This window comes from Megalobrama amblycephala, linkage group LG24, assembly GCF_018812025.1.
Source record: "Megalobrama amblycephala isolate DHTTF-2021 linkage group LG24, ASM1881202v1, whole genome shotgun sequence".
Classification (NCBI taxonomy): Eukaryota; Metazoa; Chordata; class Actinopteri; order Cypriniformes; family Xenocyprididae; genus Megalobrama; species Megalobrama amblycephala.
The window spans coordinates 21,092,632-21,120,409 of NC_063067.1; the positions used below are offsets into that span (position 1 = coordinate 21,092,632).

The window sequence follows — 27,778 nt, forward strand, 5'->3', positions numbered from 1 at the left end:
TTTAAGAGCTGCTGTGCAGCCAAAATAATGTACCAGTTATCAATGTAAAGCTGCTTTGACACAATCTACATTGTAAAAAGCGCTATATAAATAAAGGTGACTTGACATGAGTTGTTGTGATTATTCTCTGAAGTATGGTGTTATTTTCAAGGCCATGTGGCAAACAGTGCCATTCTGTAAGATTATACTTTTTATTCTGGTGGGCTGCAACAAAGACACAACTGCCGCCCCCACTGGTTCCTTACTATCTTTCTCCTACTTGTTCTGTTTCTGTCTCTCAACTTCAGCAGCCTTGATGCAGGTGTGTGTAATCGTCTGTGTGTGTGTGCACATAAGAATGTCTGCAGCAATGTGTAACACTTTGAGAGCGAGGGTGGAAAAACATACTCCCAGAATCCCTGAGACAGCAGCCCACATGGCTTATCTCCTGGTGTTACTGCTGGTGGAGCCCTTTGGATTTTTGATATTCAAATTCTCATAGACGCTGGAGTCATCGTTCATTCTGTGGAAGAGTTGAAAAATAAAGAGGATTAGGTTACTAAAATAAAGAGGAACAAAAAGACATCTATTATATAGTTAAAAATTACAAAACTGAAACTGACACACAAACACTTTTTATGATTTGATGTGCCATCTGAAGTTTCATATTATGTTTATTGTTCTAGAACAACTGACTCACAACAGCATCAGAACCCTTTTGACGGAAAATGATTCACTTAGGAACAAATACCTTTAGAATTGAGGAAGTGTGGGAGATAGTACAGTTTACCTTAAGAAACTCATTAACTGCGTTCCAGTAACAACACTGTGTGGGCCACAGAGTGTGTTTGCGTGCAAAACAGGATATCAGCACTTACACAGATGAAGAGCGAGACGAGCTCATGTTTGGCTTGGCTCTGGCATTTGTCATCTGTGGATACTTGATGTTAGAGTATTCTCTCTCCTTCGTTTTATTCCTCTAAAAAAGGTAAATAAACAAAACAAGCAATATTAAAATGACACATTTCATTTGATCAACTAAGGGATGCCAAATATTTAAATTCTTTGTAGTTAACATGCTAACACATTCATTTTCTTTAAAAAAAAAATAAAAAAATAAAACTAAATAATGTGCAGTTATTGGATTTGGCAATTGTGTGGATGATACTTATAGCGATAAACACTGTTGTTCTTATGAACTTTCTTTTGAACACAAAATCCTGATTTTTTTTTTCATGGTTTCCACTAATATATTAACCAGCACATCAGCTTTTAACATGGATGTAATCAGAAATGTTTCTGATGATTTCTGAAGGATCATGTAACACTGAAGAGTGGAGTAATGATGCTGAAAATTCAGCTTTTCCTTCACAAGAAATGGTCAAATAAACATACATTATACAGCATTGGTATTATGCAACAGCACTCTTTACTTGTCTCATTTAATATTTCTGTTTACAACTGGTATTAAGATGCATTTTGGTCAATCAGATCACAAGTAGATGAGGCAGACACATACCCGTTTACACTTGCCATTTTAATCCGTCTCTTTTGTCCACTTTCAACCACTTCTGTCCTGATTTCTTTGAGGGGAAGGTCTATGGGTGGATAAATGTATGGGCTTTTTCAGATCTTTCGATCTAATGGGCAAAATAAGCTCAAGCAATTTACAATTTACATTAGCTTTCATTTCTGCTCTGATAGCCGCAAGACCACACTGACCGCTGTGGGCGTGTGTTCAATCAGGAATAATAAGAGAACATTGTGCTTGGTACGTTTTCCATCTTCAAACCAAACTTGGGTCGACAAAGTTTAAATCCCATCTGGCTTGCGCGCTTCCCATAATGTTTACGCATTAGGTCAGTAGGCGGAGAGTAGGCGATCTTTTGTGGCTGTTCAAACGCATTAGACCACATGAGCGTTTACACTACAAAAGCAATCCGGTTGAATGTGTTTTCGACTGCCACTGGATTTGGTTGAAAGTGGACAAGCTCAAAACGTTTTAGACCTTGTTTACACCTGTATTTGGGGTCGCCCACTTGTGATCCAATCGAACAAAACACATCTTAATACCAGGTGTAAATAGGGCCCAAAAAAAAAAAAAAAAAGTCACATTAGCATCAGTTGAAAAGAAGTGTTCGTATACCTGCTCCTCTTCCAGTCTCTTCTGAGCGGTGTCAATGTATTGCTGAACAGCCATGTAGATAAACTTGTACTGGGCCTCGGTCTGAACCATACCGGATCGTTGCTGGCGCACTCTCTGAATGGTCTTTGGGATGTCAATGTCACAGTCCAAACCTGAACAGTCCATTCAGTTTTGTTATATTTTATCATCAAGAGGCATACAATTCATAACAGAGATAATTTTGTACGAAACAGCTACCTTGTCTGTTTATGATGTCGATAAGGATGTCAATCACAATAATTGTGCCTGTTCTTCCAATCCCTGCACTAGAATGACAGTGACAAATTGAAGTTTAGATTATGGAATACACAATTAAGAAAAAAACATTTCCAAATACATAGCAATTCAGTACAGCAATTCTTTCTCATTATAACACTCTTAAGACTACATTACTCAAGATAATGATGAGTAGATCTTGTGGAGCTGAGTGAGGTGTGCATAGTACCTGCAGTGAACCACTATCGGTCCACTCTCTGGAATGGCGCTCTGGGTTCTGTTCACTTGCTCCAGGAAGCTCAAGACTCCTCCTGGTTCATTGGGAACACCATGATCAGGCCAGCTCAGGTACTGATAGTGCCAGATACACCTGGGAGGCTCTCTCTTTAATTACAGATGAACAAAAATACATCAGATTATTATCAAAGAAAATGAAGACTTGGACTTGTACATAAATATAACATAATACATGTTTGAGGTCACTAAAGAAAGTTAGAAGGTTCTCTCTAAGCTGCTACTGTAAACAAAAAGGTCAAAGGTCATGCCTGCCCTCCGGTACTGTCATCTCAACTGTCATCACGCTGCTCTTACCCTGTCTAGACGTGTGACTTCAAGCTCTCGCCGTATGTAGTCCTGAGCTGTGTGTTCCTCAATGTTCTTCACAGACACCTTCCCAAACTCCTTTGTTGAATTTAAGTCCGGCCAGTACCGCACACACTTATTCTATAGATAGAATTTAAGTTTTCAGTTCCAAAATATAATCCGTGTTGCACATTTAGTAACATTAGTGATGTTTTTAAATAGAAATATTTTTAAAATGGAGTAATAAAGTTCTCAAATTCACACAAAAATGAAAATTATCCCATGATTTACTCACCATCAAGCCATCCTAGGTGTATATTACTATCTTCTTTCAGACGAACACAATCGGAGATATATAAAAATATTCTGGCTCTTCCAAGCTTTATAATGGGAGTGAATAGAAGCCGAGATTTTGAAGCCCAAAAAAGAACATCCATCCATCATAAAAGTAATCCATACGGCTCCAGGGGGTTGATAAAAGCGAAGCGATGGGTTTTTGTAAGAAAAACATCCATATTTATAACTTTATAAACTATAATCACTAGCTTCCGTACACAAGTCGACTTCCAGCGGAAGTTCGACCTGTTGCACGATGTGTTGATGTACACAGGAGCGTAGAGGATAGAGCAAAACAAGACACCGGTCACGATTTGTTTGAACCGATTTGTGTCTACTCTCACCTAAGCTTAAGCTACTCCTACATCCTACGTCAGAACCCGACTCATGAACGTGCGGACGGATGTCACCGGAAGCTAGTGATTCTAGTTTATAAAGTTATAAATATGGATATTTTTCTTACAAAAACCCGTCGATTTGCTTCAGAAGGCCTTTATTTACCCCCTTAAGCCATATGGATTACTTTTATGATGGATGGATGTGCTTATTTTCACTCCCATTATAAAGCTTGGAATATAACTCCGAATGTGTTCATCTGAAAGAAGAAAATCATATGAGTAAATTATGGGATAATTTTCATTTTGGGGTGAACTAACCCTTTAAGCATTTTTAAACATATGTAGTGTCATGATTAACTGTGTCATTTTTTTTTTTTTTTTAAATAATTAATAATTTTCCATTTTGTAATTATATGTGCTGTGCAGTTTTCGATCATTTCAGAGGAAATTATGTGATCTCAACTCAATCTCATAACCTACAAATCTACAAATTAAACATTGTTTCATCCAGGGCTGGATCTCACCCGTCCTCTCTCCATCTCCTTGGTTGTCATGACGATAACATGAGTGTTTTCCTGATACACCATTTTCCAGAAATCTAGGACGGTGTTCTGAAGGCAACCCTGAGTGGCGATGAACACTTTACCTTCATCCATATGACAACCTTCTTCATTCATGCTCTAAAAAAAAATCAATAAGGAAAACACTCAGAATGATAAAGAACATGTAAAATATTGATCACAGTTCCAGTAACCCAGCAAAAGCTTGACATTGAGATTGACACGTAAGCATTACGCGTGAACCCGGCTTACTCGGATATAGTTAGCGTTGATGTAATCGGAGCCTGGCGCATCAGAATCCGCCTCCTTGATCTGCACTCGAGTGGTGTCAACTGCAACACAGAAAATGATGATCAAAGCAGGAACAAGAGCCCTGGAGATTAACGGTTGCTCTATCATTGAATTATGAAATGTGTCTGTCTATTATGAAACCTGAAAAATACATAAAAGAGAGTTACTCACATGGTAGTATGTTCTTATATCTGTTCTTGTTTTTATTTTCTGGTCTCTGCCCCTCTTTCCTGGGGTAAAGAAGTTTACATTCTTGCTGCTGTAAAACCTGCAGAACAACGGGGACAAGATAAAGAAAGTTGTGAAATGAAATGTGGCTCCATATGCCAAGCAATGAACCCTCGAAAAGCATTCATTCCAACTTTGCTGTGTAATGAGATGTTATGTTAAGTCAGCACCCCCTGCAGGAATGTCCCATTTATCTGGACAGTTACCGCCAAACAGGAACTGCAGTTTAAGAGGTCAGCAAGCAGAGAGTCTTTTTATAAACGACTCTCATATCAAACAGTCCTCTGAGGTTTAATGAGTGTATTACAGTGGAAAGTACGCTGTCTGTTCTCTCAAACAAAACCTGGCCTGAATCACCACATCCTATTATGAACAGAAAATATGAGTAGACAAATGAATACGGACAGAAATACCTCAAATTCTTCCCAGAAGCCTTGCTTAGGTTTCTCTGAATTGTCGGCTACTTTATTTAATTCCCGTACCCGGTTTTCAATGTTTGCTGCGTTTATCCTTGTGGCATTAAATGGCTTGAACATATAAAGAAAGAAAGAACAAAAAATATTTATAATTAGGAAGAAATGCAAAAAAGGACCTTAAATGTAATTCTGAAGGATAAAAGAGTGGCATTTAATTAACAGAAATACAGAACAAATACACTTTAAGGTAAACAAAATGTAAATACATAACTTTAGTTTGTTAGGTGTCAAATGATACAGTAATAAACATTACAGTATGTATTTACACTACCGTTTTTTTTATGTTTTTGAGAAAAAAATGCATTTATTTGATCAAAAAATGTGTCAGTGTCACATGATCCTTCAGAAATCATTCTAATATGCTCAAGAAATGTTTCTTATTATTATCAATGTTAAAAATCAATATTGTACTGCTTAATATTTTTGTGGAAACCACGATACATTTTTTTTTTCAGGATTCTTTGATGAATAGAAAGTTCAACATTTATTTATTATTATATAGAAATCTTTTGTAACATTATAAATGTCTTTACTGTCACTTTTGATCAATTTAATGCTGAATAAAAATATTTTGAACGGTATTGTATTTTATTTGTAAAAAAAAAAAAAAAAGTTTCTTTCAGGCTTGGTTTGATTTACTCACCTGTTTAAGGTGCACAACAATTCCACTCTTCTCGACCATGGGATTTTTCTTATAATGCTCCACTAAATCTGCTAAAGTGTCAAACCTCTCCCCTCCTCCTACATCGTATTTCCCATCCTGGTAAAGAGATCAGACAAACCAGTCTCTCTTTAAAAAGACTGATCTTTCATTTCTTGAGAAAATGGTGACATTTTATTGCATTTTTACCTGATAACGGATCATGACATGAGTGACTTTAGTCTTGCGGTCAACATTTTCATGCTTTTCTTCATTAGTAAGGACGGAAAGCACAAAGTCTCCCGGTTTACTCTGACTCTCTCTCACTAGGAAGCTTCCGGATTTACCCTTATCCGTAAGGAGTTTTTCAGCATCTCTCCCCGAGAGATGCCCATGATACCACCTGAGAAATGGTAAAAACACAGAATTACACATTATGTTCTTCCTAAATGGATTTTGTGTTTCTGAAAAATACATTTTAAGGAATAAATTCATGCAAACACATATGTTTTCTGCATTTTCATATGCAAACCTTCTCATTGTAACGTAAGGTATTAGTAATGGCTGCCCACACACATAAAAATGCCTACTTTTTAATTGTCACCCGCAAAACCGTACACGTTTTCAACTTTCACTATAGAAACTATAGTGTAAACTATATATTGTCGTGGGAAAATGAGCTTGCGAATGTAAAGACGTTGAGAGTTGTTGTGATATGAGGATATGTGTGGGAGGCGTTTGCTCACTAGCTGGAAAAACCACAAAAACGACCCAAATCTTTGAATGTAATTTGAATGTGTTTTTCACCAACAATGTTTAATGTATATAAATATTTCACTTTGATTTCACAATCTAGAGGACGATGCACCACATATGCCGTAGAAACACCAAGGTGAAGGAAGTTAAAAAGTACACTAGACTCTAAAATGAGGCTGGACCTCAAACACATAAACGTCAAACATAAACAGAATGAAGGAAGGACCTGTTCCACAGTGGTAAAACACACTGTTAGTCATGAAATCAAGATAAGCATAATGTAGAACCACAGCTTCTGACGTGCCATCACTCTACTACTCTTCCTTTCCAACCATCAACCCTACCCGGGATTTGAACACTAGAGGGCAGGATTTCTTCTGTCCACACTATTGCCACTGTCGAGCTCTAAGAGCTCCGGGTAGATCTGGAGCTGCCGTACCTCTCAGATGTGGGGTCCTTGCAGTTGAGGGGGTATTTCAGCTCAATGACATCTCCGTTGCGTTCCCGCAGGAGGTCGTGCTGCTCTGTGTAGTACTGGACCAATTCAGCCAGTGTGGCGAATTTCTCCCCTCCGTACAGGTCGTAATAGTCCCCTGAGTTCTGGATTTTAATATGGGTGACCTCATCGTTCCTCCTGCCCAGAACAAACAGATGGGACGCAACAGGGAAAATGCAGGGGGTGGGGATATGAGGGATGACAGACAGGGTGGAAAAGATGGAAAAGACAGATAACAGTTAGGAGGTTGGCACTGAAAACTGACACTTTAAACCAGGGTAAATGCTGACGTAAATATCTTACGGTTTTATCAAAATAGCGAGAGTGACTTATAAAACTCTTCATAGCCATCATAAAATTACATTTTAGCTGTAAAATATGCAGCTATTAAAGGATTAGTTCACATTAAAATGAAAATTACTCCATAATTTACTCACTCTCAAGCCATCCTAGGAGTATATGACTTTCTTCTTTCAGACCAATACAATCGGAGTTATATTAATAATCACCCTGATGCTCCAAAGCTTTATAATGGCAGTGAACGAGAGCCACCTGTTTGAAGCTCAAAAAAGTGCATCCATCCATCATAAACATACTCCACACGGCTCCAGGGAGTTAAAAAAGGCCTTCTGATGCATTTGTGTAAGAAAAATATTCATATTTAAAACATTTAAGTAAAATAACTAGCTTCAGGCCAAACGGCCATACAGATTCTACTTACGTCTAAAGCGTAACTTACGCGACGTATAACATAGGACGTAGTGTAGTACGTCTCGGCGTAGTGTAATACCAGTAGTATGTCGCATAAGTTACCCTTTAGACGTACAAATGCATCGCTTCGCATCAGAAGGCCTTTATTAACTCCCTGGAACCGTGTGGAGTATGTTTATGATGGATAAATGCACTTTTTTGAGCTTCAAACAGGTGGTTTCCGTTCACTGCCATTATAAAGCTTTGGAGCATCAGGGTGATTATTAATAGAACTCTGATTGTGTTCATCAGAAAGAATAAATTCATATACACCTAGGATGGCTTGAGGGTGAGTTACTCACTCATTTTAAAGTGAACTAATCCTTTAATACGAATGAATTGTTGAAAATTGTTTTAATTTTTTTTATTATTTATTTTAAGAAATCAATGTTTAATGAAAATCCAAACCTATATAAAATCTGGTTGTGCAAGCTCTCTCTTTTGCTTTTATTTGCTTGTCAAAGGTTAAAATAATTAATCACAATAAATCTTATTAAGCAGCTTATTAATGAAATACTGTAGTAATACTAGTTAAAAGGAACAGTTATGGTACAAAAGACAAACAAAAATGGTTTGCAAGCACTGATATTGAGAATAAAACAAGAAAAAGCTTACACACTACAATAAAACAGCTTGACTTGAACTTTTAATGAATCAAATCAAAACTTTTAATATAGAAAAAAGAAAACAATGCAAATTTATATTTGAGAAAAACAAAGAAAGACACTGAGATTGAAGATATTCTTATCTGCTTAGAAAGATGACCTTAGGGATTTGGACGGAAAACACAGTTAAAACGAGGACAAAGTGTTTTGGAGCAACCAAATTTATATACAGAATATCTTCAATGGAAAATTACTTTCAATAGACTTCAGGTATACTCTCACCAAAACCGTCAAAAACTGCACTGCAGCTTTAAATGGCACCGTATGGAAAAAGCAACACCTGCATAGATATAATCAGCTGTGCTCAGGCGCAAAACCACAACTTAACGCTTTGCGAGCAGATCATAACTATTGCAACTCAGCTCAAACACGCACACACACACATGTATATGTATATATATATATATATATATATATATATATATATATACAGTACAGTCCAAAAGTTTGGAACCACTAAGATTTTTAATGTTTTTAAAAGAAGTTTCGTCTGCTCACCAAGGCTACATTTATTTAATTAAAAATACAGTAAAAAACAGTAATATTGTGAAATATTATTACAATTTAAAATAACTGTGTACTATTTAAATATATTTGACAAAGTAATTTATTCCTGTGATGCAAAGCTGAATTTTCAGCATCATTACTCCAGTCTTCAGTGTCACATGATCCTTCAGAAATCATTCTAATATGCCGATTTGCTGCTCAATAAACATTTATGATTATTTTCAATGTTGAAAACAGTTGTGTACTTTTTTTTTCAGGATTCCTTGATGAATAGAAAGTTCAAAAGAACAGCATTTATCTGAAATACAAAGCTTCTGTAGCATTATACACTACCGTTTAAAAGTTTGGGGTCAGTAAGAATTTTTATTTTTATTTTTTTTAAAAGAAATTAAATAAATGAATACTTTTATTCAGCAAGGATGCATTAAATCAATCAAAAGTGGCAGTAAAGACATTTATAATGTTACAAAAGATTAGATTTCAGATAAACACTGTTCTTTTGAACTTTCTATTCATCAAATAATCCTGAAAAAAAATATTGTACACAAATATTTTGTACAATTGTACACATTAAATGTTTCTTGAGCAGCAGATCAGCATATTAGAATGATTTCTGAAGGATCATGTGACACTGAAGACTGGAGTAATGATGCTGAAAATTCAGCTTTGCCATCACAGGAATAAATTACTTTGTCAAATATATTCAAATAGAAAACAGTTATTTTAAATTGTAATAATATTTCACTGTTTTTACTGTATTTTTAATTAAATAAATGTAGCCTTGGTGAGCAGACGAAACTTCTTTTAAAAACATTAAAAATCTTAGTGGTTCCAAACTTTTGGACTGTACTGTATATATATATATATATATATATATATATATATATATATATATATATATACAAAAACAAAATCAAGCGAAAAACAGCAACTGATCTAATATGAGACCTTGATTCCACTCCCATTTAATTTCTCTGGCTTTCTCTAGGCATCCATCGTTGTATCCTGGCCTGGCTCATGAAATTGCACTCTTCACTGTATAATTGCATTATGGAGGTAAGAGTGGAGGCAGAGCAGCACGGTCTCAGCAGTGAGGGGCTAATGGCTGCTGACTGCAGCAGATGAGCAGCTCTGCGCTGTGGGTCCGGCTGGGCCTCTAATGCAATCACACACACACACAAGTTTGCCTAAGATGAAGGACGTCTAAATGAAGTCATACTGTACACTTCTATTGTTTTTTGTATATAATAATAATAATATTTCTACAAATAAAAGAATTGTATAATAGAACAGGTAAAATACATGAGCATGAGAAGTTTGAGATGCCACACTGATAATGAGATTGAGATGTGTTGTGTTGTGTTTCAGGGAAAGTGTTTTCTATATATATATAGTGAAATTAATATGAAAACACTTTCCCCGAAACATGCACAAACACAACTCAGTCTCATTATCAATGTGGCATCTCAAACTTCTCATGCTCATGTACTGTACCTTCTCAGCTTGATAAATATCATATGCAAAAGTGGAAACACAATGTTCTTTGGTATCACATGAAACAGGTGCACTAATTGCAAAATATTCCATGCAACTGCCAACGTGCTGCTCTTCTGGTATGTTTATTGGTTCTTTTATAATAGACTGATACCACCCTGTCAGATTCCTTCAACTCAAATTCAAATGTTCCGAATGTGTGAATGTGATTCAATCATTTGCATGAGGCTTTAACATGTCCAGAGTCGGAGTAGAATGACTGAGCTCTGGCTACAGTCAGATTCAAGGACGCCTGCTGACTAATTTTACCTTTGAGCGTGAGTTCATCATTGATTTTCCAGACTCTGCAGAAAACAAGAGTGAAACACAATACTGCTATTGAGCCCCTCTACACGTCCACACTTAAACATGCAGTCTGTCACTGTAAGATCATGGTCACTGGAACAACAAATGCTTTCGAATGAAGAGCATCAATGTGTCTATGTTGATTCTTCCTTGTTAGAGAAACCCAGGGCTGAATTTGGCAGTACTTTTGAGCTATTTTCCTACTATATTACAAGTCTTTCCTTAACACAATCAATTGCTGCACACAGGGCTCAAAATTAACACTCGCCAAGTGCCAAATGCAAGTAAAGTTGGCTTGGGTGAGCAAACAAAATGGAGTTACTTACTTGCCAATAACTTCATTAGGAACTGCGACATAACAGAATTTTAAGTATGATAATCTTAATCTCACTGATATAAGTAATACAAGACAAATCAACTAAGGAAAACATCTGTCAAGTCTTCTATTCAACAATTTTTACCTGGAAAATTTACCACCCGAAGTTGGGTGCCTAAAATGATATTTTTTTTCTCCCAGAACTCCATGTGGCGGCAAATATGTGGATGATTTTTCACATTAGGCAACAAAAACAAAATCATGTGATTCTTCAAATACATGTATCTTCATACAGTATTAATGCACATTGTCTTATTTTATGCTTTACAAAAAAATATTATTTTAATGAATAATACAAAACAGTGCCAGCTGCAATTGTTCTACATTTTCATAATCCACCTGCCATTGGCATGTGTGGCAAACTTACGAGTGGTCCGACTGGGTTGAACAGTTATGTTTACAACAGTCTAACTCATTATACTGTCTAAATTATGTTTAGACATACATTTGCCACCAGTCGATAGTGAAATAGACATCTGGCTGGGAAACAATCCTGTATAAGACTGCCTCAGGTTACACAAAACAAAGCTATAAAGTAGACATTCACTTCATTTTCACTTTATTCTCTTCACACTGGGTCTGGATTGATTGTTACTACTAGAGTCATAGTGAAAGTTTAATCCAAAATAATGCGTCAAACTATGCTCTGTGAATGTGAAAACAGTTTTAGAGGGTCACTTCCTGTAGCCTGCTCCTGATAGCCATAACAGGCAGACAGGAAACATCTCCTGACACATTTCACCTGGCCCTGACACATCATATGTTACACTACAGCACCGCGAGCCATTCATTTGACTCGGCTCCCAGCTTTCTGTCTGCAGCGTAATGGTTAACAATAGTGCAGACGCTGAGCAATAGTTTCCACCCAGGAAAAATGGTGAGAGACAGATAAGAGAAACAGAAGCATGGAGGAGGGGAACATAATGCGATGGAGTCCCTAGGTATCCATTTGGCCAAATGACTCCTCCCTTTATCTAATAATGCATTTTAAAGGAAGACTTTTCCTCATAACTTTGTAATTAAGGCCTCATCTGCCTACATTAGGCCTGAGAGGCAGAACGGCAGTGAGATGGCTTTCTGATGTCTGCGTAACTCTTGTACTGATGTATTTGGTCAATTTTATGCTTCTTTATCTACACGCTTGCTATGAAATATTATTTGAAATTATTATGATATTTATTTATTTGTTTTACTGGGTCTACATTATTCATGATATTTCTGTCATGATAACTCTCTGAATGTTTGGCATGGTAATGGATATGACAATGTTGATATGTTTGGATTTTTGGGGAATAGATCTGCTACACTGCTGCTGCTGCTGTTGCAGAGCAAGTACGGGACTTGCTACTGCCAATACATACACGACACACTGCTGTGAACGAGTAAGACATGCTGCTGCTGTTCAATATAGCATACACAAATTATCAATAGCAGATCAATACAGGTGGAGCTGGGGAAGGTGGAGGGTTTCTGAAAGTGCACTGCAACTGCTACAGCAAATACTGACCAAGTATTTGAAGGTTGAGCAGCAAGCTCATTGGCTACTGACCAAGTATTTGAAGGTTTCAAGTGCTACAGCAAATACTGACCAGTATCTGAAGGTTGAGCAATGAGCTCATTGGTTACTGATACAACAGGAACCAATCAGCTGTGCTCTATAGAGAATGATGTGATTGCAATCAGATTGTGTTAAGGACCTATCAGCCTGTGCCATCTAGAGTTTCATGACAGAACTTCGCATTTGCGATATTCACAAATATCATGACATATACATGATATTGAAATAAATCTTGACAGAGTAATCAAGACCCTGACATGAGATGAAAATATCTTATAGTTTAGGAAGAAAGAGAAAAATAATACTATGGATAATGGACAATTATAACATTTAGTGGTAATTATACAAAAATATATATTCAAATGATGCAACTGACCAAACAATCAAGTATTTTAAAGTGTCATGCAATAATTATGGGTCAACTCAACTGGTCCAATAGAGGTTGCTTGATCATTTTTAATTTTCCTCATTTTTTGAGCAATTACCTCTATATTGGTATTGTAAAAATAATTATATAAAGCAAAACAAAAATACCAATACATAGAGTCAATCACTCAAAAAAAGCAACTGACTTTACAATTTTGGACCACTTGAGACGGAATGACCTATATATAAATATGAATATGGGCCAAAACCAAACTTATTACACAAAAAATCTTAAAGGTGCCCAAGAATGCTTTTTCACAAGATGTAATATAAATCTAAGGTGTCTCATGAATGTGTCTATGAAGTTTCAGCTCAAAATACCCCATAGATTTTTTTAAATTAATTTTTTTAACTGCCTATTTTGGGGCATCATTAACTATGCACTGATTTACACTCGACGCCGCCCCTTTAAATGCTCACGCTCCCTGCCAAACGAGCTCTCGACTATATTACAGTGCATTTACAAAGTTCACACAGCTAATATAAGCCTCAAATGGATCTTTACAAGATGTTCGTCATGCATGCTGTATGCATGCTTCGAATTATGTGAGTAAAGTATTTATTTGGATGTTAACGTTTTATTCAGAGTGAATTTGATGCTATATGCTCTGTGGCTAACGGCTAATGCTACATTGTTGGAGAGATTTATAAAGAATGAAGTTGTGTTTATGCATTATACAGACTGCAAGTGTTTAAAAATGAAAATAGCGACGGCTCTTGTCTCCGTGAATACAGTTAGAAACGATGGTGACTTTAACCACATTTAACAGGACATTAGCAACACGCTAACGAAACATTTAGAAAGACAATTTACAAATATCACTAAAAATATCATGTTATCATGGATCATATCAGTTATTATTGCTCCATGTGCCATTTTTCTCTATTGTTCTTGCTTGCTTACCTAGTCTGATGCTTTATCTGTGCACAGATCCAGACGTTACTGGCTTGTGTAATCCCTTAAACATGGGCTGGCATTATGCAAATATTGGGGCGTACACTCCGACTGTTACGTAACAGTCTGTGTTATGTTGAGATTCACCTGTTTTTCGGAGGTCGTTTAAACAAATGAGATTTATATAAGAAGGAGGAAACAATGGAGTTTGAGACTCACTGTATGTCATTTCCATGTACTGAACTCTTGTTATTTAACTATGCCGAGGTAAATTCAATTTTTGAATCTAGGGCACCTTTAAAAATCAAGTGTAATTTCTACAAAAAAAGTTGCTGACAATTCCAGAATGTACAGCAAATGTTCTGAAAAAAAAAGGTGGTTCATGCAAAGTAATGTTGATTATATTTAATTCAATACTGAAGTATATATCAAAACAAAGTTCAAAGTCAGCTTAGCAACAGCCGAGTTGCAGCCTACTGTATGCAGTTTGTTCCAAATCCTTCACTTATGAGATTCTGTGATGATTAAGAAGGCAGCTACTGTGTGTAGGCAGTAGCTTTACAAGGTTTTAGAACATAGATAGAGTGTGTATATTCCAGTGATTCAGCACTGAAAAGCACAAAACATAGGTCCAAAAATACACTAATCAATTCCTTTCTCTATTAACTTGTTTAGCTATTTACTGGTATATCCATGCATCATAATCATAACAAGCTGACTTCATCGCTTCACAGCTGGACAGATAAATCAGTCTACATGCAGCTGGAGTTGAGCCACATGCAGTAGCCTTAGTTCTGGAGAACATTAGATACAGTGAGAGTCTATAACCACCATAACCACAATCAGCAGATCTGGGGCTCCACGGCCCTCCATATCTTAAAGCTATTATGAAAGCCCTTTCTCTCTCTCTCTCTCTCTCTCTGTCCGTTGACTCTCCAATCACTCATCAGACAAGCAGCTGCAATTGCTCACAGACCTCCCCAAAAGCTGACATTGTAATCCTTAAGCACCAGCCCAGGGGCAACTTAAAATCTCTGAGGATCTGGAGAGCGGGAGGGAAAGTGCTGTCTATTACTGTCATCTACGTTCGAGCAATCTAATACTGATGGCAACCAATAAAAATACAGCTGTAATCCTCAATATGCTCTGACACAATGTAATATATGCATGCATTACAAGACAATGCCAATGTTTTTTTATATTAGGGAATATTCCCTATGTCAAACACACCTAAAGCATCATGATCACTTGAAAACACACAGGCAAACTTTGCAGGACAGTGGGTCCCCAGGAGCGTTGTTGAAGACCTCTGCCCTAATGTGCTTGCATTTTATAATATGATCTCTTGAGTTTTCACAGCATGAAACAAATGCTGACAGAAATCTATGACACAAATAAGCTTAATGCTTTGCCAAGCATGGAAACAGTCAGTTAGACAAACAAGTACACTTCCAAGAAATCAATAACTCACAGATAAACATTTAACAGGAGAGATGCAATTCATGCTCAACTTCACAAACCACAGCAGGTCAAAACAACATAATGACCGGGTTAAGCGTCCTGTGGAAAAAAGCATAATTCAAGAGCAGAAGCGCAGTAAGGCAGGTGTGGAGAAGCGCATAGTAAACATGCCGACCTGACAGAGAGAGTGAAATCTCCAGGGTTGCTCTTGCTGGGTCTCGCTAGAAAGCTGCCATGGACGCCCCGTGTCAGGAGGAGGTGTTCTGCCTCGATCCCAGTGATGTTGGGATGAAACCACCTAAAATCAAAGCAAAATGACATAATCAGCAAATACATCAAGTCCTGATGATCAATAGCTAACAGAGCTTTACCTTTATCTCATGATCAAAATTTGCAAAAATATGCCAGCACTTCTCTTAAAGGTACAGTGTTGTGCGAAAGTCTGAAAAAATCACTAATACAAAAATGTTCTTTATTTGTAAATTTTATGCTTTATTTCATATACACTACTGTTCAAAAGTGTGCGGTCAATAAGATTTTTTTTTTGAAAGAAATACTTTTATTCAGCAACAATGAATTAAACTGATCGAATGACAGTATAGTCATCTATGATGTTACAAAAGTAAAAACTTTCTATTTATCACAGAATCCTGAAAATTTTTTATGATTTCCACAAAAATATGAGGCAGCACAGCTGTTTTCAACATTGACAATAATAAGAAATGTTTCTTGAGCACCAAATCATCATATAAGAATGATTTCTGACTGGAGTAATGATGCTGAAAATTCTAAAATTACATTTTAAAACTTTAAAATAGAAAATATTTATTTGAAATTGTAATAATATTTTACAATTTTACTGTTTTTACTGTATTTTTGATCAAATAAATGCAGCTTCGGTGAGCATAAGAGACTTAAAGGGTTAGTTCACCCAAAAATGAAATTTCTGTCTTTAATTACTCACCCTCATGTCGTCCCAAACCCATAAGACCTTCGTTCATCTTCGGAACACAAAGATATTAAGATATTTTTGATGAAATCCGAGGGTTTCTGAACCACACTGAATGTTCTGAACGTCTTTGCACCTTTTGAGGTCTTGAAAGGTAGTAAAGACATTGTTAAAATAGTCAATGTGACTACAGTGGTTCAACCTTCATGTTACGAAGTGACGAGAATACTTTTTGTGCACAAAAACAAACAAACAAAAAAAAACCGACTTAATTTAACAAATTGAACTGTTGTCATTCGCTGTTGACATAGTGAACACAGTGCAGGCTTCCCTGCTGTATGTCACAACGCTGACTCATTATTGGCCGGTCCCCGCGTCAGCATCATATGCATGCGTTGTGCTGCTTACGACTACAGCGTTGGCCAATACTGAGCCGGCGTTCGGACGTAAACATGGAAGCCTACATTGCCAACTGCGTGTGACAACAGTTCAAATTGTTAAATAAAGTCGTTATTTTTGTTTTGTTTTTGCACAAAATGTATTCTCGTCGCTTCATAACATTAAGGTTGAACCACTGTAGTCACATGGACTACTTTAACCATGCCTTTACTACCTTTCTGGACCTCAAAAGGTGCGATGAGGTTGCTGCCTATGTGTAGTTCAGAAACCCTCGGATTTCATCAAAAATATCTTAATTTGTGCTCCAAAGATGAACGAAGGTCTTACAGGTTTGGTACGACATGAGGGTGAGTAATTAATGATTAATGAATTTTTGGGTGAACTAACCCATTAATTTAAAAGCATTAAAAAAATCTAACCAACCCCAAACCTTTGAACAGTACATTTAAATTCAAATAAAATGGGCTCTATATGTACTTCTGTATCCCGTACATCTCAGGCTCTGCAAACTCTTTGGTTCACCCACCCGTTCTAATGATGTCATCAGGCAAGCTTAGCCACATGTATATTTGTGTCCAATTTCACGGCGAGCGCCAATTCTAATCAGTTACGATTTGCTGTGTTCGAAAAGTTATTTCCTAATCCTTTGGGGTTGATGGGGGGGGCGTACAGGAGGTCATGTGTAATCTGGGCTAGTGTTGGGCCCCAGCTGTCTGGCTGCCTGCAGCCCGTCTGTATACCGGCTCCCTCACGTGAGAAGGCTTTGTGAATGGTCGGTCAGGGGTCAGGAGTAATTTTATCTGCGTGCTGTTTCAGAGCGTGGCTGCCTGCTAGGCTGCATGTCTTAATCTCACTTTAAGTGACCGCATAAAGGTCACTTACTTTCATCTTGACAGAACCTGACCACATTGTGTAATTGCTGTTATATACACTACCATTCAAAAGAAGTCTCTTATGTTCACCACGAATGCATTTATTTGATCAAAATACAGTAAAAACAGTAATATTGTCAAATATTATTACAATTTAAATTATACAAATTTAAACTTCTTACAATTTTTATTTTGATATATTTAAAAATGTAATTTATTCATGTGATGGAAAAGCTGATTTTCAGCATCATTACTAGTGTCACATGATCCTTCAGAAATCATTCTGATTTGATGCTCAAGAAACTTTTTTTTATTATCAATATTGAAAACAGCTGTCCTGCTTAAGATTTTTGTGGAAAATGTGAGTCCTTTGATGAATGGAAAATTCAAAAGAACAGCATTCATTTAAAGGTCCCGTTCTTCGTGATCCCATGTTTCAAACTTTAGTTAGTGTGTAATGTTGTTGTTAGAGTATAAATAAAATCTGTAAAATTTTAAAGCTCAAAGTTCAATTCCAAGCGAGATATTTTATTTAACAGAAGTCGCCTACATCGAACGGGCAGTTTGGACTACATCCCTCTACTTCCTTCTTTAATGACGTCACTAAAACAGTTTTTTGACTAACCTCCGCCCACAGGAATACACAAGAGTTGCGTTTGTAGAGTGTGTTTGTCGCCATGTCGTCGAAACGCTGTTATTTTCATCCCGCAGTCCAATCACCGGGTCTGATTCCGGCTCAAATTGATAGGGTAAAATTAAAGACATGTTTACAATAACACTGAGCGCGTGCATCTCCACGTTATGGTAAGAGGCGTGACTTTTCCGGGCACGGTGCGCTCAGAGCTGTCGAATCACAACACAGGAACCGCTGGCACAATCAGAACTCGTTACGCATTTCTTAAGGAGGGACTTCATAGAACAAGGAAGTCATCAGCCCGTTTTTATGACAGTGGAAACAGCGGTATACAGATAAGTAAATTATGTGAAAAATACTGTGTTTTTTTACACGCGAAACATGAACACATGTTATATTGCACACTATAAACACAATCAAAGCTTCAAAAAAACACGAAAAACGGGACCTTTAAAAAAGAAATAGAAATATTTAACAGTGTAAAAGATTTAACCATTACTAATGAACAATTTAATTAAAAAAAAAGGAAACAAAAACGTACTTACCCCAAACTTTTGAACTGTTGCGTACACATAAATTGCTAAATAATCCTAATTTCTGAAATAATGCGTATAATTTTCAAGTGTTGAATATAATAACAAAACATTCCATACTGTCATTCAATGATTTTAAGATAAATTCTGTTACGTATGAATTAAGGGAATATTCAGGGTTCAATACAAAGTAAAGCAGAATCTTGCTGTCATTACAAAAAATAAGTTCAACTCATTCCTTACTTCAACAAAACCTCATTTATGTTAGCCAGCTTGATAACATTACATTGGTGATATTGAAATTAAAAAAGAAATGTAAGATTTAGTGACAACACAGCTCACATCGGCCCTATTGTTGTCAAAACTCAAAATTTTCTACAACATGCCTCAAATGCTATCGAAAGCAGAGGTCTTAATGAACTTCATGTCTTACACTGATACTGTCAGTTTAAACTCTAAACATTTTTTTCCCTCCATCCTTCCATGGAAACATCACTCACTTCCTCCAGTTCTTCAACATAGCGTAAGTGTTATAGTGCTCTTGATGTTGTGTTGCTTCTACCTGTGAGCATTAGTAATCACTGTTTTACTGCTCAGAGGGGATGTTGAGAGTTCTGCATCTCTTTCCTCCTCATCGTGACTCACTGCTTACGGTTCTATGTTTGTCAAAAGGGCTATATTTTCCTCTCTTGTCACATCATCACTATGCATGGTCGCTAACTTCCCTATCTTCTGTAAAGTTTGCAGCTGAAGCAAAAAAATATTAAAATATATGTGGATTAATAATTCATTGACATTTCTGTCAGCAATTTTCCTCCTGACAATGACTTTCAGAAAAGCAAGCCCAAGCAACTACGTCCTAGAAAAAAAGTTGTACACAAATGTATATAGACGTTTGTAATTGTAATGAAAAAGAATAGGTTAACTGTGAGCTACCATAGCATATGCAGTGAAAAAATATATTCAATTTAACAGGAAAATACACTGTGTATCACTGTATGGGTTTTGAATTACCTTATAATTTATGCTGAAAATATATATTATATTCAACAACAATATATGTATGTTTACATTACAATATTTCTAAAATTATGTTTTTTTGCTATGTTATTGTTTTTGCTATGCTATGTTATACTATGTTATATTATTAATATTTAAGATAAAATATATAAAAATAAATATTTAGATATATGTCACTATATGCTTAACATGCTTAAGTCACTATAAAGACAAACCCTTATGAAATTTATCATCACCCGGTATGAGTTCATTTTTTTCTGTCAGCTGAAGGTTTACAGTGTACAGTGCGAACATAAGAGTTATTTATATATTTTTGTAAACATCCAGTATGATAAACATGCCCTATATGTCATGAAGAACTGAAAGAAAGATATAGCACTAAATGCGGCCTGTGCCGTGCAGATAAACGTCATCATACATTAGCTGACTATACATGGGCTCTGTATCATTTTGCAACATTAAAGCAAGAATATTCTGTTTTAGAATATTTAACTGAGACTTCAAATTCATTGGAATATGGAACATGATGCAACTGACTACAAAAAAGTATTTCTGAAAATGTATGTCCATATTTGGTAAACATCTCAGTAGGTAATTGTGGGATTTGAGGTCATCCGAAAATACACAGAGTAAATGAAATTTTCATTTTGCTTAGCCTAAAACAGCAGGTGACACTAATCTTAGCTAAGCTGTTATGTATTTTCATAAAACAATGATAGTGAGCTTAGTTTGACTTCTTAACCTATCTTTTCAGTTCCCAAAACTCCTGTCAGCTCTTCACTAAAAATGTTCTCTGAAACTATAAGAACAGATAACAATAACTTCCCAATTTCACAATAAGAAAAATAAAGATCGCACATAAAAAGTAACACCAAATGGACGAGTTTCTGTTTTGGCTTTGTTTTAGCGTTTCATTCTCATGATGGAGGGTCTGGTCTATTATTCGAACAGGTCTGTACAGATGCAGGATTTTCAGGCAAGGATCTGCACCTAGGAACAAACAGCTCCGGGTCACTTCTAAGCCTCACTGAGCTCCCAGCAGCTCTCCAGGAGCTTTCCTCCAGCACAACACACACAGCCACAAAACCACAAACCATCCTGCAAAGTGCGCACACACACACACACTCCTGCACAAACAGCAAAAGAAACGCGTAACGCAACCGCATGTGAATTTGGCCGTGAAAATGGCATCGACCAGATACAAAATGATAACAGCAACTAATGCCTCATGTTCCTACCTCACCATTCTGTTCGGAGCCTGTCAGAGCCCCTGCTTTGCTTCAGAGTTGGTAATCCACGCTTGGTACAGTTACACAAGGAGGAAGAGAGGGGGCAGGGACTTGTAGGAGTGCTGCTGGTTGGAAAGAGAGGTGGGGGTGTTTAATCTGGGATTTGGATGCGTGTGAGCTGCCCTGATAGGAAAGGCAGCCAGCACAATCAGCTTTTGAGCAACTGTCCATCCCTCCTGCCCCCCCTTCCTCTCTTGCTCTCTCTCTGAACGTGACGCAGCGTTGCCATGCTGCACGTCACACTCTTACACCCTTTATCTTTACTATCATTATGTTTAAATGCAGAGTGGCAGCTTTTGGGAAAAAAAGACACTGTACTGCACACACACACACACACAGAAATCAAACTGAAAATGGTAGAGTACAAGATCATATTCGGAGCAGCTTAGGTACTAAAGCATACTGAAAAACCATACACATGTAAAAATGTTTTATGGCATCAAATAATCATATTGTCATTGCAGTAAATCAGTATTTTGTATTATTTTCCAGTAAAAAAATATCTGAACATGCTTAAAACAGTTAACTTTTGCTTTAATAAACCAACGTTCAAAAGTTTGGGGTCAATAAAACTAAAAAATAAAATAAATAAATAATAAGATAGCATATATTTGATCATAATTACAGTAATAAATTATATATATTATTATAAAATATAATTTTATTTTACCTCTATTGGAAAAGCTGGAATTTCAGTGGCCAATGGCCATTTTAAGAAATCAATGCTGATTTGGTGATCAAGAAACATTTATTATTATTATTTGTTAAAAATGGTTGTGCTGCATATTTAAAGGGATAGTTCACCCAAAAATGAAAATTCTGTCAAGTTGTTCCAAAACTGTATGAATTTCTTTCTCCTGCTGAACACAAAAGAAGATATTATGAAGGATGGGGGTAACCAAACAGTTGACTTTCATAGTATTTTTTTCCTATATGGAAGTCAATGGGGCATATCAATTGTTCGGTTACCCATATTCTTCAAAATATCTTGTTTTATGTTCAACAGAAGAAAGTAATTCATACAGGTTTGGAACTTGAGGGTGAGTAAATGATGACAGAATTTTCATTTTTGGGTGAACTATCACTTTAAGTGTGGAAAATATGGAATTTTAAACAGCATTTATTTGAAATAGAAATATTTAGTAACATAAATGTCTTTATTGTCATTTTTTCACCATATAATGTTTCCTTTCTGAATAAAAGTGTCTTAACTATAAAAATCTATAATTAAGTTTTTACCCCTTTGTCAAAAGTTTTTTTCTTGTTTTAATCATGAATCCTACAAAATTTAATGAGAAAACATTTAGCAATTGCATAAGAAAAATACAATTAATTCAAGATACATACTCTGAAAACAAGTCTTAATATCTTACACAATTTTGATATTTTGATTCTCAAGTAAACTTATGTTTTAAGGCTGGTTCAATATTTTTAGTGGCAAACAAAACAAAGATACTGAGAAATATTTTTTTATTATGAGAGAAAGCTACTATAAATACCACAGCAAGTGACTTTTAAGCACACGTGGAAGTTTCTATAAGGTAGATTTGTTGCTCTGCTCAAGCACTTTAAGTGTGCACTTGCCAGCTTATGAAAACAGTATGTTACTGTAAATTGCTTGCCAAGTAATTCTGTATCTAAATGTCTGACTGATTTTAAAAGAGACACAGTAAACAACATGTGAATAAAATACTGCTTACGAAGCTTTTTTTATAATTACAGAGGAACTCTGGCATGAGTCACTAAGGGACAGAGAGAATTAGGACAGACCTGAGCGCCAGGAAAACACCCGGATTTCCCCAGAATGGAGCTGGACACAATATCATGAGTCCAAAATATTATAAGTTTAACCCTAAGCTTTAGAAAAAGCTGAAGTGTGTCATTTATGTGCCACCAAACATAATTGCAAAAAATAATAATGACATGTTTCCCAAATATCTGCCACTGGTTGGACAAACAGCCTCAAAAACACACCACTGGTTGAGTCAATGTTGCTATGCCAGGATGCTCAAACAAATAGCAGTGTTTTCCGCCAAAAAGTCAGTGTTTTGACTTTTGAGGAATCAATCTACTCACTTCTGGTCATCTCTGCATCTCAAAATGGGACACAAATGCCACTAGCACTGATATATCTTAAAATATGTCAATGCCATTGTTTTGTCTCAATATGCACACCAGTAATAATGTTTTTTTTTTTTTTTCTTAGGCATGTTTATAGAAGCTACTTAAATGTCCTAATTGAACTAAGGCTTGTCCCGGCTTAATCTAAGCCATGTCTGTGAAACCAGTATTTCAAAGTCGAAAAATGGTACACTTCTGCTTTAAGTCTTATCAATTCTCTTTAATGCTTTATCACCCCCTTTTCAATGGAAGTAATATTGTCCTGTAACTTCCCATTACACCTTATAAAATCTCATAAGGACACAATAAGTGTAATCTGAGGCCATTAGTGTTATAATAGTCTGATTAATGAATGCAAAGGAAGAGCGCTTCTGTTCTTTTAGCTTCCCCTTCAATAAAATAAATGCAGGACTTGCTCCCCTGGTTTAATAATTAACAGCCATTGTCCAGCATGCAGCGTGATAAAAATAGCAATGAACTATGGCAAAAAAAAATTCTAACAAGATGAACGAACACCACAGACACTGAATGCTGTTAAATAATTGTTATAAAAATAATATGATTATTTTAATAATAATAAAACCAACAAGCAAATGAGATTAAAAATGGCAAAGGATATCTAAAACGGGAATGGCCATAATCCATATTGGCACATACTGTTGAGTGACACCAGAGACTCTTGCTTATGATAACTCGGGGGCACAAACGGGTTGTACAGTGTAGGCCAGAGAGAGAGTGAGAGAGAGTGAGCAATATCAGGCGGAAAGTGCTGCAGCAGTGTTCTGACAGGGGAAACACACAGGCCCACGTGCACACAGAGAGCTGCCTCTTCCCTCTTACATAATGTCTCAAGTTCAACACAGTCGGCTATTTAAAGCGACAGGCTCGGTGACAAAAAGCGATATACATAGTACCCCCAACTCAGCTTCAAAGACCCTCTCTCATCTATATTGGGGGCAGACGGGTCTCTCTGGCTGGATTTTGGGACCGTTACTGATATTTTTAGAAAAGCTGATTATGCTACCACATGTCAGTCTAGCGGTGACATAGTGGGTTCTCTTAAACACAGTCCTGTAATTAGTGTATCTATATATATATACACACACAGTTTATTTTTATTGTTTTTTTAAAGAATTGATCAAATATACAGTAAAAACAGTAACTTGTAAATTATATGTAATTTATTGCTGTGGTGGAAAAAGCTGAATTCTCAGCATCATTACTCCAGTCTTCAGGGTCACATGTCAGAAATCATTTTAATATGCTGCTGAAGCATTTCATATTATTATACATGTTGAAAACATAAAAAAAAGGATTCTTTGATGAATTGAACGACAAGGACAGCCTTTAAAAAAAGTCTTATTTACCTCAAACTTTTGAACAGTAGTGTATCATGGTTTCCACAAAAATACTAAGTAGCACAACTGTTTTCAACAATAATGTGAATAAGAAATGTTTCTTGAGCAGCAAATCAGCATCTTAGAATGATTTCTCAAGGATCATGTGACACTCAAGGCTAGAGTATGTCTGAAAATGAATAAATTACATTTTAAAATATATTAAAATAAATCACAAAAACAGTTGTTTTAAATTGTAATAATATTTACAACAATACTAAGTTTGGTGAGCATAAGAGACTTCTTTCAAAAACATAAGGCTATTTCAAAACCGATAAACTGTCGATAAAAAATACCATATAGAGATCACGATAAGATTTACGTCAATAACGATGATAAGCTCTGGACAATTTTACTCGATATGGATTCATCTAAACAGCATATTACCAAAGACTATAAAGACGGTTCACTTCTATTACTTACGAATGGGAGAAAAAGAGCCTCTAAAAGAGCCTTCTGAATAAAAGAGCCAATCGCTTATTGATAAAGTCATTGTGTCACTGCCAGTGTTGCCAAGTCTGCGGTTTTCCCACGGAATTGGGCTACTTTTACACTGTTGCCGTGGGTTGTTTTTAATATCCGTGGGTTTAATACCCCTGGAACACAATTTTTACCTTGAAACAAAGTCCCTTTAAGACAAGTCATTTCACTCGGCGGCCATCTTTGAAACGCCCCTTGGGCATCCTGGGCATCATGCAATCTCTTTAAATGGGGAAACATCAAATTCTCCAAAACCGTTCGCCAACCTTACGATTAAATTTCATATTTGAAATCACCAATGAAATCTAACAACAACCGGCTCATAAATTTAGTTTCTAAACGCTCGAATCATGACAAAAAAAACTATTTTTCAGGCTGGATCAAGCTAATGCGCATGCGAATACCTAAATGCGCGTCTCTTTGGAGGCGCGCGTCTGACTGTTTCTATAGAAACCGGGGATTCTAACGGCCGCTGAAGTGACGCGATGACTTTACCAGTCGGCGATTGGCTCTTATTTAGAAGGCGGGACTTATTCCGCCATATTGCGCGTTACACTTTCTCCCATTCAAAACAATACGAGTGACATGTCTTGTGTTATTCTATAGTCTTTGCCTGAAACACGATTGGGCTAGTTTTGAGAAGCAATTGGGCGGGTTTTGTTGTGAAAACCTGGCAACCCTGGTCACTGCAGCTACAGTTAGAAGCTCCGGTTCCCATAGAAACCTGAGACTCGCGCTTAGGACTGCACATGCGCGTTGACTTGTCGAGCCTGAAAAATAAGCTTTTTAAACGCTATTTGCGCATAAGAAACAATGTTTATGGGAAAGTTCATGTCAGATTTTGTTGCTGATTTGAAATATGTTGTTTAATTGTAAGTTCGCCAAGCAGTTTTTGAGATTTTAGGATTCCCCCAATCAAATAGATTGGACCTGGTCTTGGATGCCCGAAATAGCTGCCCAGAGATGTTGCAAATATGGCTGCCGAGTGAACAGACTTTCCTTGAAAGGGACTTTGATATCACACAGCAGAAATAAACGCGACAGTGAATAAGTGACTTCTGCGCGTCTCTGAGAATGAAGATACACGGTTTCATCCAATACACAAACTCACACACGTGTCGCCCATGGTGTTTTCAATGTCTGCCGTCTCAATATATGAGGAAATGAACACATGAACTTCATCTCCAGAGCTGCTTTGAGAGGCACTTTACAAACTTTTCGTCATTTAATTTGAGAAAAGCTACCGTCAAATACACACTGGAACTGAAACGAAAACTTAAAGATCTTCACGACAAACCGTCAAAATAAAAGTTCGATTTAAACTTAAGAAATTATGACAGAAATATATCACTACTGGGTAACACTTTATTTTAGGATCTTTTAACCAGTTGCTTATTAGCATGCATATTACTAGTATATTGGCTATTTACTAGTACTTATTAAGCACATATTAATGACTTATTCTGCATGACCTTATTCTACATTCTTAATCCTACCCAATACCTAAACTTAACAACTACCTTACTAACTATTAATAAGCAGTAAATTAGGAGTTTATTGAGGGAAAAGTTGTAGTTAAAGGGGTAGTTCACCCAAAAATCCAAAAAGATCCATAAAGGTACTAAAAACATATTTAAATCGGTTCATGTGAGTACAGTGGTTCAAAATTAATATTACAAAGCGACGAGAATATTTTTGGAGCACCAAAAAAACAAAATAACGACTTATTTAGTGATGACTGATTTGATGACCGTGACTTTGGCGGTCCGAACAACAGATTCAATACACTGATTCATTATGCTCCGAATTTTCCTGAAGCAGTGTTTTGAAATCGGCTATCACTAAATAAGTCGTTATTTAGTTTTTTTTGGCGCTCCAAAAATATTCTCGTCGCTTTATAATATTAATATTGAACCACTGTACTCACATGAACTGATTTAAATATGTTTTTAGTACTTTTATGGATCTTGAGAGAGGAAGTGTCATTGCTCCCTATGGAGGCCTCACGGAGCCATCGGATTTCAACTAAAATATCTTAATTTGTGTTCCGAAGATTAACGAAGGTCTTACGGGTGTGGAACGGCATGAGGGTGAGTAATAAATGACAGAATTTTCATTTTTGGGTGAACTAACCCTTTAATGGTTTCTATGTGTTCTCTATACTAAAGTGTTACCCATTACTGTATACAAAAATGTACTTCTCAAAGTAATAATAATAATAATAATATAAGGAATATCATACAACCAAGATATTTTTTCATCCATCCCACATGAAAAAATACTATAGCAATTTATAGTAAATACTATGGTGTTGAGTACTTGAATTAATTTGTTGTGGTAATTCTATATAGTTGCTGTGGTAATATAATAACTATAGTAATATAAACAAATTACTTTACCCAAAACTGTACCAAGTTTTCTACAACCATAGGGTATATTACACTACAATACACCACACTAAAGTATACTACAGTATTTATTACAGTTTATCAGTTCATTGTAGTTAATACTACAGTATGCAATA

The 27,778-nt window shown here is 36.3% G+C and overlaps 1 protein-coding gene across 2 annotated transcripts in view; it reads right to left on the minus strand.

Annotated features, from left to right (window-relative positions):
- The window catches only part of ptpn11b (protein tyrosine phosphatase non-receptor type 11b), a 34,123-nt gene that overhangs the window by 2,796 nt on the left and 3,549 nt on the right, over positions 1-27,778 (minus strand). The window contains exons 1-15 of one of the 2 annotated variants that reach the window (XM_048177953.1): positions 21,206-21,421; positions 15,736-15,858; positions 7,027-7,221; positions 6,042-6,234; positions 5,835-5,951; positions 5,129-5,242; positions 4,659-4,755; positions 4,449-4,528; positions 4,161-4,316; positions 2,972-3,103; positions 2,610-2,764; positions 2,363-2,430; positions 2,126-2,277; positions 858-958; positions 388-502 (exon numbers count right to left, since the gene is read on the minus strand). In XM_048177953.1, the coding sequence (XP_048033910.1) occupies positions 421-502; positions 858-958; positions 2,126-2,277; positions 2,363-2,430; positions 2,610-2,764; positions 2,972-3,103; positions 4,161-4,316; positions 4,449-4,528; positions 4,659-4,755; positions 5,129-5,242; positions 5,835-5,951; positions 6,042-6,234; positions 7,027-7,221; positions 15,736-15,858; positions 21,206-21,213 (1,773 nt within the window). In that variant the 5' untranslated portion in view covers positions 21,214-21,421 and the 3' untranslated portion in view covers positions 388-420. Of the gene's footprint in view, positions 1-387; positions 503-857; positions 959-2,125; positions 2,278-2,362; positions 2,431-2,609; positions 2,765-2,971; positions 3,104-4,160; positions 4,317-4,448; positions 4,529-4,658; positions 4,756-5,128; positions 5,243-5,834; positions 5,952-6,041; positions 6,235-7,026; positions 7,222-15,735; positions 15,859-21,205; positions 21,422-27,778 lie in introns of those variants that run through there. The other variant, XM_048177952.1, reaches the window with a different exon arrangement.